This window comes from Rana temporaria, chromosome 2 (genome assembly GCF_905171775.1).
Source record: "Rana temporaria chromosome 2, aRanTem1.1, whole genome shotgun sequence".
NCBI classification, from domain to species: Eukaryota; Metazoa; Chordata; class Amphibia; order Anura; family Ranidae; genus Rana; species Rana temporaria.
In genome coordinates this window covers 283,390,751-283,405,683 of record NC_053490.1, presented here as the reverse complement: position 1 = coordinate 283,405,683, position 14,933 = coordinate 283,390,751, and the positions used below count along the sequence as shown (strand labels likewise).

At 42.0% G+C, this 14,933-nt stretch overlaps 1 protein-coding gene across 1 annotated transcript in view; it reads left to right on the top strand.

Moving 5' to 3' along the window:
* Window positions 1-11,024, top strand: part of MAN1C1 (mannosidase alpha class 1C member 1) — a 139,096-nt gene extending 128,072 nt beyond the window's left edge. The window contains exons 11-13 of the mRNA XM_040337130.1: window positions 2,874-3,046; window positions 9,480-9,595; window positions 10,705-11,024. Coding sequence (XP_040193064.1) covers window positions 2,874-3,046; window positions 9,480-9,595; window positions 10,705-10,810 — 395 coding nt within the window. The 3' untranslated portion in view covers window positions 10,811-11,024. The remainder of the gene's footprint in view (window positions 1-2,873; window positions 3,047-9,479; window positions 9,596-10,704) is intronic.
* Window positions 11,025-14,933: the final 3,909 nt, after the last annotated feature.

Sequence of the window (14,933 nt, the reverse complement as noted above, 5' to 3'; positions counted from 1 at the left end):
GAGGCTGGTTTTCCAAGAGGAGTCTGACCATCCATCGGGGACCAGGGAAACTGGGTACTGAGAGGCTGGACGTGGTCGCCTATCAGTCAGTAACCTAACCAAAACTACCTGAGGGAGATCTGAGTGCTGAATCTGTTAAGGAGGATTCCGTACCATTATTATCTCCATTATTTTCAACCATTGGAAGGGTCTGTGGCAGAGACTTAACCCCAAGTTCCGAGTGACATTCTGGTTGCCAGGCTGGTGAGAGAGGCCTGTCCGGATGCACTATACCCACTCCAGCTAGTGGTAAAACAGAAGTTGTCGTTTCCCCATCTACATACACTTGAATCTGTTATTCTCCATTTCTGCTATCTCTTTAATCTTTATATGTAAAACTATTAAAATTGGGTGCCTCAAGACTGTGCAGCATTTTCAAGGGTGTCTTGATCAAAAAAGGTTGAGAATAACTGGCACACACTATATATGACCCAGTCATGGTCACTCAGTGTTGCAGTGTCCATTTGGACCACTGCTCCCGGGTGACAATATGGCTCCATGCACACTGGGCTTAAAAAAAAAAAATCTCTTGGGAGTAAAAAGCGCTCATATAGAGTTTTTTGTACAACGTCTAGACAAGTTTAGAAGAGTTTTATGTTTTTTGCTGCCAGTAAGCTCCAATCAGAAACGCGAACCAGGAGGTTTTTATTTCCTGCCTCTAAACGTTGAGCACAAAATATGCCTGTAAACGTCCTAATGTACATGGAAACATAGGATAACATTGAGTTGCTGCTACAGGCAAAACACAAAACTCCTGTAGAAGAAACGTTTTTTAAGCCAGTGTGCATGGAGCCTTATGGAGTCTCTCACTCTTATTACCCACTCCCTCTGTACAGCGGGCAGCAACACTGCACCACCTACAGAGGGAAGGGTAAACTGCACCTGCCTACAAACGTGTAGTTTTATGTCCATTAAAGCTACATGTAAATCTTCACATTTCCATGTCAGCAGTTTCTGTTTGTGCTGAAACATGAGGCATTCGGCAAGGCACCACACAAGTTGATGCATGACCTCTGTCTGTAATGTGTGACCCAACATTTCCTACAAATCACACAATCCCTGGGTTTCTCAGTGCAGTGCCTCATGCAAGTGAAAGCTACACAATGACAAGAACTGACACAGACACAAGTGGGGGGGGGGGGGTAATTTGCAGAAACACAGAGAGGTTGCTTTAATAATGGCAAATAGACTGTGCATTTTGCTAGGGCAGTTGAAAGAGCATTTGCTTCAGAGCTTAGTAAGGAGAAGTGTTGCTGGCTTCTATCATCCAATCATGTGCAAGCAAAAACATTTTTTTCTTTTTTTCCTTGGATGTGATTGGGTATTCTTTGCAAAGTGAAGCAACACCCCAGCGTGCAGCCTTTTATAGATGACCTGTGCTCACCAGTCTTATAGAAATGTTAATAAGTTCTTAAAAGTGCATGTAGAGCAGGGGTGGGCAATCTCGGCCCTCCAGCTGTGGTGAAACTGCAAATCCAATCATGCCTCTGCCTCTAGGAGTCAAGCATGTGATTGTCAGGGTCTTGCAATGTCTCATGGGACTTGTAGTTTCAAAACAGCTGGAGAGCCGAGTTTTCCCTCGCCTGATGTAGAGGCATAACATAGTCAAATATATGCATTTGAATAGTTTTTAGATGAGATTGATGAGTGCTGGCAATTCCTGATAAGATATTTCTCCTAGTAAAGCAAACTGTTTATCTTATACTGCTAAATTGTACGATCCAGGATTTGGCAAAAAAAGGTTATGCAGGTTTTGAATGCAGTTCCAATAGATTTCAAAAACAGACTTGGGCCCATATTCTGGCTAAATGTCCGCGGGCTGAGCGTAAGGCATTTACACTCCGCCGCCCCAACCTACAGGAGCAAGTGCTGTATTCCCCAAACACTTGCTCCGTAGTTTGGGGCGGCGGAGTGTAAATGCCCCGGCGTAGCCACGCGTATCTCCAAGGGGGCGGCTTCTATTCAAATTAAGCGCGCCCCCGATTCTAAGTAACTGCCCATGCGCCGGGCTTAAAAAAGCCCAGTGCGCATGCTCCAGTTCTCGGCGTAAAACGTCAATGACGCCGACGTGTGCGTCATTGACGTAAAGTCGTATTCAAGAACGACTTACGGAAACGAAGTAGCCGACGGAAAAACACGACGCGGACCCGACGCCATCCGTAACATGGCCTACGTGGGACTTGCGGAAACTTCCTCCTCATATAGCAGGAGTAAGTTTCCGCTTACGCAAACGACGTTAGCGACGGGTACGCGATGAGAAATCGTTCGGGAATTGGCGTAGCAGGCTCATTTGCATAAGCAAATGAGTCCTTCACGTACATGCCATCTAGCGGCGGGCGGCGTACTTACATTTAAGATCCGACAGTGTAAGTGACTTACACATGGCGGATCTTAAGTGTATCTATGCGAAAATGATTCTAAGAATCAGTCGCATAGATACACGGGCCAAAAAAGGGAGATACGATGGAGTATCCTGAGATACTCCATCGTAACTTCTCTCAGAATATGGCCCCCGGTCATTATATTAAGAGTTTTGCAGCATACACACGATCTGACTTTTGCCCGGCCAAATCACATCGGAGAAAAATAGAACATGTTCTATATCTAAACTCCAATAGAATTCATCGGAATTTCTGATGAAAAAACTCTGATGGGGCATAATCACGATCAGAATATCCGATGGAAAAAGTCCGTCAGACTTTTTTTTATCGGAAATTCCGAACGTGTGTACAAGGCATTACTGATTACTATAGTTTTGGTGAAATTGAAGAAGGGTTTTTATTTATTTTGTGACACATAAAGTTGTCTAACAGAATGATGTGATCTCATTTCAGATACTAAGCTTGGACCTGAAGTGTTTAGGTTTGATACAGGGGCTGAAGCCACCTCAAGCAGGCTGAGTGAAAGATATTACTTGCTCCGTCCAGAGGTTGTAGAAAGTTACCTGTACCTGTGGAGGCTGACGCATAACCCTAAATATAGAGACTGGGGCTGGGAGATCGCACAGGTATGGAAATATTATAGTCGATCTGAATAGTATCAAAAATTGTATCTGAATTGTATCAAAATAATATCACAATATGAAGTTTGCTCATTAACTCAGAAAATTGTATGTGTTCTTCTTTTGTATCTACCTAGCATGTATTTTTTCATTCTTTTCCCTTAGGGATGAAATTTACTTTTGGGTTGGACCTGGATTCGAGGTGAACCCAGGTCGCTTGCCATTCACACACCAAACTAACTGTTTGCAGTCATTTTTTTTGTCTGAACTACTGGTGCTACGGGTGGTGTTATTAACCAAGCGTGGTTATGACCATATAAGGTCAATGATGGATGAACACCATAATTGCTGATGTACTTACATAGTTGGATGATGTGATTGACAAGGGATTTACATGGGGCCACATTACTGACATTTTTATTGACAATTTTTTATAGAGTTATGACATCACTAAATATGAAAAACATGTTGCATTGATAGCTTTAACATACACTGATGTTGTTGTTTTTTGCACTGTTACTTTTATTACAACAAGCAGACTGATGCTTACTTGTTTGTTTCACTGCACTTAGCTCCTATTATATTGCAGAAGTCACTGTGAACAACAGATGCAAAATTTCTCTGTATCATTATGATGAACTGAATAGTGACACATGGACTGAATTCTCTTATTGTATGTGACATATACCCATGTAACTCAGTACCAGTATTTTTTCAGCCCAGTGGATTGGTGTCAGCAGTCATTTCTCCTTAGTTTGAAAAATTTTTTGCTTCAGATGTCAGTTTGAAAGAAAGCTGAAAAGAAAGTAAATGGAAAAAGAAATATTTGAATTTGCTTAACAGCAAAGACGTATGAGGCACCTCCATTCCTAAAGTAAACTAATCTGATTCTACAGAAATAAATACAGAAGGTTTAAATATTTGTACATTGATTTTTTTTTAGGAATTTAAAACAAGATTGTTATATATATTTTGTTTGTTTTTTTGTCAGCTATAAATATTAGATATTTCACAAGTGTTCTAGGAGCATTTTAACATTTACCAGGCTAACCTTAAGGCCCCTGATCCGCCCCGCGAACCTCCGCTTGCTCAGCGGGGATCGCTTTGTTGATCCCCGCTGAGCTGGCAGATGACAGGGCGGTCCCGGCACACTTACAAAACCAAATTCCTTTAGCCAGCCATATATGGATCAAAATGTATCTGGTTCAATAGGGACCAGCCAAATTTTGATCCATGTATGGGCACCCTGGCTCTGATCCAAACGATCAGTGCCACTGGCTATAGTTGGCAACACTGATCACTGTATTCTGAGAACACAATAGCACAGGAGTGATTCCCCCATCCACCTCGAAAGCGTGGATAGGGAAATTGTGACATTCTTGCCCTCAACCCTCAGGTTGAACATAAAAAATGTATTATATATGGCTTGCCTTAAAGCAGACCTTCACTCAAAACTGAAAATGCCACTTAGACAATTTTTTTTTTTTCATGGGTTGTAAAGTATTTGCTCAATTCGCTCCTAGGCAGAAGAAGAACAACGTGTACTTGGGCATGCCCCCTGCCCATATTCCTCACGCACCATCTGACAGTTTTTAAATAAGTAAGGGGTGTGGTCACCCACTGACATCACAGAGTGGCCCGACCTCCTGGTGACATTGTCAGCCCAGCATGCCCCTGACCCCAACCCTTAGTTATTTAAGAACTTTCAGACCGCGGAACTGGCAGATGACGTAAGTGGACTTTTTTTTTCTTTTTTTTAATTAGCAGCGGCAGCAGGCGTCATGATTGGTGGTGGATCTTCATCAGAGGACATTGTTTTTTTTCTGTTTCTTAAATAAAAGACTTGTACTATGTACCCCATACTCATTCACATGGGGGGGGCCAGGAAGGTACCTGCAGACCCCCACAACCATCGACCATGGTTGTGGGAAAGAGGCCCATGTCCCCATCAACATGGGGACAAGGTGTTTTGGGGGGCAAAGCCTCAGTATAAATACAGCTGTTCTGTGAAGCCCTGTTAGAAGCCCTGTTAGAGAATGTTGGTGAACAAACAGCATCATGAAGGCCGAGGAACAGGTCAGGGATAAAGCTGTGGAGAAGTTTAAAGCAGGGTTATGTTATAAAAAAATATTCCAAACTTTGAACAGCTCACGGAGCACTGTTCAATCCATCATCTGAAAATGGAAATAGTGTGGCACAACTGCAAACCTACCAAGACATCGGTGTCCACCTAAACTGTCAGGCTGGGCGAGGAGAGAATTAATCAGAGAAGCAGCCAAGAGGCCCATGGTAACTCGGGAGGAGCTGCAGAGATCCACAGCTCAGGTGGGAGAATCTGTCCACAGGACAACTATTAGTGATGCACTCCACAAATCTTGTCTTTATGGAAGAGTGGCAAGAAGAAAGCTATTGTTGAAAGAAAGCCATCAGAAGTCCAGTTTGTCGTTTTTGAGAAGTTATGTGGGGGACACGGTGGAAGAAGGTGCTCTGGTCAGATTGGACCAAAATTTAACTTTTTGGCCTAAAAGCAAAACGCTATGTGTGGCGGAAAATGGACACTGCACATCACCCTGAACACACCATCCCCACCTTAACATGGTGGTGGCAGCATCATGGTGTGGGGATGCTTTTCATCAGCAGGAACAGGGAAGCTGGTCAGAGCTGATGGAAAGATGGATGGAGCCAAATACAGGGCAATCTTAGAAGCACCCCTGTTAGAGCCTGTTAGGCCCCTTTCACACGGACGGCTGTTCTGCCGCAGTTAAAAGCATGTTTATTTTCTGTGAAATTCAAGACTCCAGGCACAGCGATCAGCTGAATTTGTACAGTATGATTAGCTGCAGTTGCGTTTAGCTGCGGCACGATATTGAACGGGGATCCGACTTGGATCCCTGCCAATACCAGGCACTGTGTTTGGTATGAATCATGAGGGGAAACTCTACGCCAAATTTAAAAAAAACGGCATAGGTTCCCCTCCAGGAGCATACCAGGCCCTTAGGTCTGCTATGTATTTTAAGGGGAACCCCGCCAAAATAAACGGCATCCTGGAGGGGAACACATGTCGTTTTTTTATTTAAAATTTGGAGTTCCCCCTCATGATTCATACCAAACGCAGCTGACACAGTGCACTGCGATTATCTGCGGTTATGTGCAGATAGCTGCGCCAAATCGTTCCTGGACGCAGTCAATTAAATTTTTTCTATCTGCACCAAACCGCAGGTAACGAAACTACAGCTAAACGCAGTGTGTTAATGGGGCCATAGTAAAGAATTGTGTGCTTTTAGCTGCGGTAGAATCCGCAGCTAAAGGCACAATTCTATCCGTCTGTTTGAAAGGGGCCTTAGAGTCTGCAAAACATTTGAGACTGGGGTGGAGCTTCACCTCCCAGCATTACAACGACCCTAAACGTACAGCCAGAGCTACAATGGAATGTTTTAGATCAAAGCATATTTATGTGTTAGAATGGCCCAATCGGACAGAGCTTGAGCTATTTTGCAAAAATGTTAATCTCTAGATGTGCAAAGCTGGTAGAGACATACCCAAAAAGACTTGCAGCTATAATTCTAGCGAAAGGTGGTTCTACAAAGTTTTGACTCGGGGGCGCTGAATACAAATGCACTTTTTACATATTTATTTGTAAAATTGAGAAACATCTATCAGAATTACGTGCCACTCTGTTGGTCTATCACATAAAATCCCAATAAAATACATTTACATTTCTGGTTGTAACATTACAAAATGTGGAAAATTTCAAGAGGTATGAATCGTTTTTCAAGGCACTGTACATTCAGCTGTCAGCGGGGAAAGCCACTGCCCGCTCCTAAACAATCAACAATCAACAAGCAATTATTCACAGTTTATTATGGAGGGGGGAAAAATGCAGGGTAAAAACACATCAAAAACGCAATAAAGATAGACTAGGATGTCTCTAAGAAAACGAGAATGCCTGGCTATCATAATAGTCAGATCCAGCATTTAGGTGGCACTTGGCAGGGATCAGAAAAATATGAAAAGAGGCCCTGTTTAGGCGCTTACCTGAATAAAATAATTGTCTTGCATTTTTCACTTGCTCTCTAGAAACTTTTATTTTTCATGTTCATAAATATTTGTTGTTCATTGCTGTGACTGTTGACACAAAGTCGAATCATTTCTCATGATACCCATACAGATTATGTGAAGATTTTTGTCCTCCTCTGCTGATAATTATCCTGTATAAACTGTTACGGACTTCACCACCTGCCACATCAGTAAGCCTGTGCAGATTTCATTGAACTGTTTCTATTTTCTCCTACACAGCACAGTGGCTTAGTGCTTAGCACATCTGCCTTACAGTACTAGGTCAATCCTGACTAGGCCACTATTTGCTTGGAGTTTGCATGAGTTTTCTCTGGGTACTCTGTTTTTTTCCTATACTCTAAAAACATGCTGGTAGTTTAATTGACTCAACTGAATTTGCCTAGGATAGCTGCCTCATCTCCTAAAATGCTTTGAATCCCCAGGGAGAAAGGTGAGCCATTTACATTCAAACTGAAATGAAAGAATTAAATGAAGGCAGTTGGCACCTGCCTCTGTCAGGGACTGAAGTCTCCAGCACCTCATCTGTAAGGCCGGACATACATGGGTCCAATTTCAAAAGAATATTCTCTCGAAAATGAAGATTTTTTTTCGAATTGCACACCATGAGTGGGCTGTAGCAATGGGCGATTTTCATGCTGCCATAAAATTTGAGTGACCAAGCATGTTGGAAGTTTTTTGAAAAACGAATTATTTTTCTAATCAATGATGGGAGAATCGTGCGAGTATTAAAATTGAAAAATTTGCAGAAAGAAAAGAAGATTTCCAGGCACAAAAAATATTTTCTGTAGCAACGTGAGGTGAAATTGAAGGCTTGGTTGGTCAAATTTAGAAATCAATGGTGGCACCATCGGATCACAAAACGCACAAAATTTCTGATTTTCGAAAGGAAATTTGTTCAGGATTAAACCCACATATGGTCTGCATAAGTCTGGAGCAGCCTGAGGGCTCATATACATGTGCCGCCTACATGGCCGCTCCTTTGAAAAGTGACATTGCAGCGTAGCCCTATTCACTTGAAAGGGTCATGTTTGGTGGCTGTACCACCGGCCAAAAGAGACATGTTTAATTTTTGCCAAAGCCCAAATTACTACTCCTTCCTTTTCATTTTTGCTACTTTACTTGCCAATTTAAGAACTATCATTGCCATTTTTTCATTGGTCATTGACTTTGACTAATAGTGTTAGCTACCATTGATTGTTTATTCTCAGAGACAAAGCAATAGCTTCAGAGCCGGTTCACACTGGGGCGACTTGGGATCCGACTTGAAGTCGCCTCAAGTCGTCCCAAGTCGCGCTGTCGAGAAAAACAATGCAAGTGAATGGGAGCGGTGTTAATACACACGACTTGAGTCGCTCCGACTTCAAAAGAAGTTCCTGTACTACTTCAATCCGACTTGTAGGCGATTTGTACCCATTGATTTCAATGGAAGTTGCCTCCAAGTCTGATCCAAGTCTGATCACTGTCTTAACTGAAGCGACTTTCCAGGAAGATAACATACATTTCTCAGGCAAACCTCTCCCTCCCCCTCCCCCTCCCCTCCCTCCCCCTCCCTCCCCTAGAGCTGATTGTTGTTTGATTGGCCACTGGAAAGTCTCCTGTCCTGGAGACGACTTCAAGTCATGTTGTAAGTCGTGTCGGAGTCGCCTCTGAAAGTCGCGATGGAAGTCGTGTCGCCCTAGTGTGAACCGACTCTAAGGCCCCATACACACGAGAGGATTTATCCGCGGATACGGTCCAGCGGACCGTATCCGCGGATAAATCCTCTGGAGGATTTCAGCAGATTTCTATGCGATGGCGTGTACACACCATCGCATTGAAATCCGCGCCGAAATCCTCTGGCGATGACGTGTCACGCCGTCGCCGCGATTATGACGCGGCGACGGGCGCGACGCTGTCATATAAGGAATTCCACGCATGCGCCAAATCATTACGACGCGTGTGGGGAATCCCTTTGGACGGATGGATCCGGTGAGTCTGTACAGACGAGCGGATCCATCCTTTGGGATGGACTTCAGCAGATGGATTTGTTGAGCATGTCAGCAAATATTCATCTGCTGGAAATCCATCCCAGGGGAGATTTATCCGCGGATAAATATCCGCCGGAGTGTACACACCATAAAATCTATCCGCTGAAACCCATTCGATGGGATTTATCTGCGGATAGATTCTATGGTGTGTATGGGGCCTTAGTATATTCATGGCTAGCAAATGCTATTCAGATGAATATTATCATAAAGTTTGTTACTTTTTCTAAACAGACAACTGTATGGCTTGTATCAAGTTCACTTCAGATATGTCATACGCCATCTGATGGCAGAATATTGTTCATTTGATTATAACTTAATAAGTATTTCTCCTCCAGGCTTTGGACACTTACTGCAGGATTGAAAATGGATTTTCAGGAATAAGAGACGTGTATACTACCACTCCAAACCATGATAATGTTCAACAGAGCTTTTTCATGTCAGAAACATTAAAGTAAGTAGAATTCCTTTAAGTGCATATATTAGAATAACTGAAGCATTGAGGTGAACTATTGATGTGGAAACGTTTTAATGAAATGACCTAGGTGGCTCAGTATGGAAAAGGATTCTTGTGGATAAAATGTACATCATTTATGGAAAGAGTTTTTTTTACAAGCACATGTATCACTTACCCTTGAAGGAGCCATTGGTGTAGGGGTCTCCTGATTCCGAATGACAATGACTCTTCCGGTAATGCCACACTCTCTAACACACCTCGAGGCTTAAAAAGTAGGATTTATTTGGGTTAAAGACCCAACAAGGCAACAATAAGAAAATAAACAATTTGTACAATGCAACAAACAATGAGGGGTCCATCTATATCTGTACCTAAATCTAAGCGTGTCCTAACTAAAGGCAGTGCTAAAGACTTGTGATTAGCACTGTTTGACTTTAAAGTGGTTGCAAAACTTTACCTATACCCAGTAAAGTGGCTAGCCTTAGGTAATGCACATAGATGAAACAAACCATCCTGCACACATCTCTTCTCTACATCCTGTTAAAACACAGAGCTCAAAGACTATTTCTCATCCAGCCAGTCCAGGCTCTGGAGAGCCCTCAAATTTAGTGTCAGGATGCACCTAGATGCCTGGGCAGGCAGCTGGCTCAGCCTCTCAGCGCATTCCCACCGCAACCTGATGATCCAGTGAACACTGAAGGGGCAAATCGAAGAGCTGTTGGCTGGAGTCACTGACTTTCTGCCAGTGGTCTTTGATTGATCTGTTCTCAATGTAGAGGTGCCAGGGGACAGATGCAGCATTAGATCGATGCTGCATCCACCCAGGTGTGTATATACCATGATATTCAGTTTTTCCTTGTAGTTTTAAAAAAATTGACATACAACTGGTGCTGAAAGTGTCACATCTGGAGCCAAAACTAGAAAAACTATAACTGGTTCCATTAATTAAACCTCCATTTACATCAGGTGCAATGGTGTTTTAATTTTATAATAAAACAATGATTTTGTGCAAATCACATTATTTTCCTATTGTTGATTCTAATCATTTTGAAAAATAAAAGTAACAGTTGTACAACTAATTTGTTGTTATTTTGTCTATCCTACAGATACCTCTACCTTCTGTTTTCAGAAGATGATCTGCTATCATTAGAAGACTGGGTATTTAATACCGAAGCACATCCACTACCAATAAGTCGTGTACAATCTGTTTGAAGCACAAGAATACAATATATATCTATCCAGTGTTTTTATCTTAAATTGAAGTTTTCATACAAAAGAAATTCTATTTTATGAGCTGATTTGAGATACCAGTACTTGTGTGAAATAATATCAATATCTGTATCTGACAAATTTAGCACTAAAAGAAATAGTGGCCTTTTGCAGAAAATTCTGCTTTTCATATATATATTTTTTGAAGTGGAAAATGAGGCAGAGCATATATATATATATATATATATATATATATATATATATATATATATATATATATATATATATATATATATGCATTGGTAGGTTTACTCGTATGGACTTCTCTCATACTGCCAGGTGCCAACCTGTATATGGTCTATGTAATATAAATCACTTTTATGTCCTGCCAGCAGTGGAACCTGAACCATAGCAAACCAAATGGCAGATAATGGGCCCAGGAACACAATGGAGGATTCCCTACTTCTATTCCTTCCTGACAGATGCTACTTCCAAAGTAGGAAGCAAGTATCGCCTGCAGAGCAAACTGCAGGCAGTCCCAACCACTCCGCTCAAGTCCAATGGGTGTTGACGCCAGGTGGTCTGTGATGTAATCCCAATTATAATCAAAGACAAAAGAAAGCTGCTCTCCTACTAAAAGCCTACAGTAAATGATATTGATGTTATCTGGTACAGTAGTAATCCACCTGCTTTCTTACATGTTTCATTCCACTAGGAGCTTAACCTACGATTTGGATTATACCCATAGGCGTGCGCAATGGCCGTGCCAGGTGTGCCTAGGCACACCCTAATCACCCTGTGTGTAGCAGATACCCCTTGTTTAGACCCCTGATATTTCACCAAAGCCCCCTAATAGGGCTCCTAAAAAAATGTAAAACAAAAAAATTATAAAAGAACAATAAAAGAGATAAAACTGTAAAAAATAATAAAGAATTAAATAAAATTAAAAACTACAGACACCAATCTCTGCCCCACTGACACCATCCATTGCGCTACTGACACCGTCAGTATATACACGCATGTGTGTTTCAGCTTTGAAATGCACAGCCTAATGCAATAGGCTGTGCACACCTATGATTATACCTGTACTGGTAACATCAATAATATGTACTTAAGACTTTTACATGGAGAGTGACTTCTTTTTAGTTTTATGATGTTATACCTGCAAAACAACATAGGTAGGAAACACTACTTACAGTCAGCCATTGTCTAACTAAAGCTTATGCAGAGTGTGCACATATCTGAGTTATGGTAAGATCAGCAGCAAGTAGCATTATTTGTATAATCAGTACTGTTGGGGCAACCTGTTGGGGTCAGTGGAGGTCTGGACTTCTTTATGGCAGGGCTTTTTGACTGCAGGAGTGTGGGACACCCACCCATGAAATGTTCTAAGTTCACAAGTCTAATTTGTTTGTACATGTTTTCCTAAGTAATACACTGTTTTACTCTATAGTGCAAAGAGAGACATTTTGCTCTTTTCATTTGATACATTATATGTGGAGAACAACTCTGCGTTGCAAGGAAAGCTAAAGCTGTAAACTAAACCTGCAATATAAATTGTATGTACTAGATAAAGGCTATACCAAACTGCATTCCCTAATTCATAATAAGACATCAGGGCTCAAGTCCTGCGGGAACACGTGGGAACGGAGTTCCTGCACTTTTTTCACAGCAGGAACGCAGTTTCCTTTGCAGGACTAAAGCAGCCGAGCCGCCCGAGCCAATCCTTCACTAAGCGGGCATGCGAACCTTAGTAATCCTTTGTTACTAGCCGCTTCCTGTATATGGATTCATCGATTAGTGTGCGGGTATTCCGTCACTTCCTCGATGCCGCAATGTCTCCTGGGAGCTTTTGTCATTGTTCCCAGGAGACATTACGGAGGTCTGCCACGAGTTATCGCGGGATTTAGAAAGAACTTGCTTCCCGTGATAACTTGCGGCAGACCTCAGCAATGTCTCCTGGGAACAATGACAAAAGCTCCCAGGAGACATTGCGGCATCGAGGAAGTGACGGAATACCCGCACACTACCCGATGAATCCATATACAGGAAGCGGCCAGTAACATAAAGGATTACTAAGGTACAGTGGATCGGAAAAAAACATGCGGTTTAGTAATTATGCATATGAGCGTATCATTTTTTTTTTTTTGGTGGGGGAGTGGATCTTGGGTGGCAGTTCCCACACTTTTTTCCCCAGGACTTGACCTCTGTAAGACATGTTGACTTTCTTTAAGGGGTGGCCTTGAGTAATATATCAACGTTTGTCATAGAAGCATTGAGGGTTCCATGAGATCATGGTGGCAATAACTATCAGGATGGTCCAATCATGCCAAAGGCATGGATAATAAGTGCAATGTTCACTAGTCCTTGGTAACCCAGAACAGCATGCCTGATGCTTTTTCAAAAGTATTGTATAAAGCTGTCTACAGAAAGTTACTCCTTCTAGCTGCCTATAGTCAAAGGGCAAACAGGACATATGCATTCTTGTGATGGCGATACCTCTCATCTTTGTTGTTGGACCAGTTTTCCACAGCCCCCTATGCTACGCTTTGGTAGTAATTACTGCACAGTTTGAATATTGTGTTCTCAGAGTTTGCAGCATTGAAAGAAATCGTCTAATACTTTTTGGGTACTGTACAAAACAAATGAAAAGAAACATTGTTTCCTCTGCTTTCTAGGTTAAGCTCTCATTGTAATTGACCATTTGACATCCTTGTTTAAAAGTTCTTTATTAGTATTAGTGTTCTGTTATTGGAAACCATCAAAGAAACAATATGATTGTGCAATGTGCCTTGAAATGCATGTATATGCTGTATCAAAGGAATTATTATTGCCTTCATTATAAAATTATGAAATCTTGCCCACATGGTCTTCATCATAACCTTGTTTGGCAGGAAGTTGAGAGACAAAGGAAATATTTTCTTAAAGGGGTTGTAAAGGTAAAAAAGAAATTCCCTAAATGGCTTCCTTTACCTTAGTGCAGTGGTCATCAACCTTGTCTGGCAGGGCCCACTAACAGGCCAGGTTTGCAAGATAACTGAAATACATCACAGGTGATATCATTTGCTCCTCGGTGATTGCAGTATTCTAGTCTGCATCTCCCCAAGGTAATACATAAAATCTGGCCTGTTTGTGGGCCCTGCAGGACAGGGTTGATGACCACTGCCTTAGTGCAGTCCTCCTTCACTTACCTCATCCTTCGATTTTGCTTTTAAATGTCCTTATTTCTTCTGAGAAATCCTCACTTCCTGTTCTTCTGTCTGTAACTACACACCAGAATGCGAGGCTTTCTCCCTGGTATGGAGAGAGCCTCTTGAGGGGGGAGGGGGCGAGCAGGAGGGTCAGGACGCTCTATACTTTGCAGATAGAGAAAGGAACTGTGTGTTAGTGGGCGTCCTGACACTCCTGCTTCCCCCCTCCCCCCTCAAAAGGCTTTCTCCACACCAGGGAGAAAGCCTCGCATTACTGTGTGTAGTTACAGACAGAAGAACAGGAAGTGAGGATTTCTCAGAAGAAATAAGGACATTTAAAAGAAAAATGGAAGGATGAGGTAAGTGAAGGAGGACTACACTAAGGTAAAGGAAGCTATTTAGGGAAAACATTTTTTACCTTTACAACCCCTTTAAGTTAAGCATGTGAAATTATTTGGTGGGAGAATGTGAATGGTCAAGTGTTGATTTGTATGCTCTTTTATGACCACAGCTAGTAGGGATTTTTTAAGCACCTACGTTTATATTTTTTAGTTTGAACCCACAAACACAGCAACATTAAATTGTGGTCAATTTTGGCGAAATCTCCTATGTCATGTCTCATGCCGCGTACACACGATCGGTCAAACCGATGAGAACGGTCTGATGAACCGTTTTCATCAGACCAAACCGATCGTGTGTGGGCGCCATTGGTTATTTATCCATATGTTAAAAAAAGCAATCTTGTTTTAAATTTAACCTAACTGATAGAAAAAAACTGATCGTTAGTAGGCACGTCCATCGGTTAAAAATCCAGGCATGCTCAGAATCAAGTCGACGCATGCTTGGAAGCATTGAACTTTGTTTTTATCATCACGTTGTTGTATTTTACGTCACTGCGTTATGACACAATCGTTTTTTTAACCGATGGTGTGTAG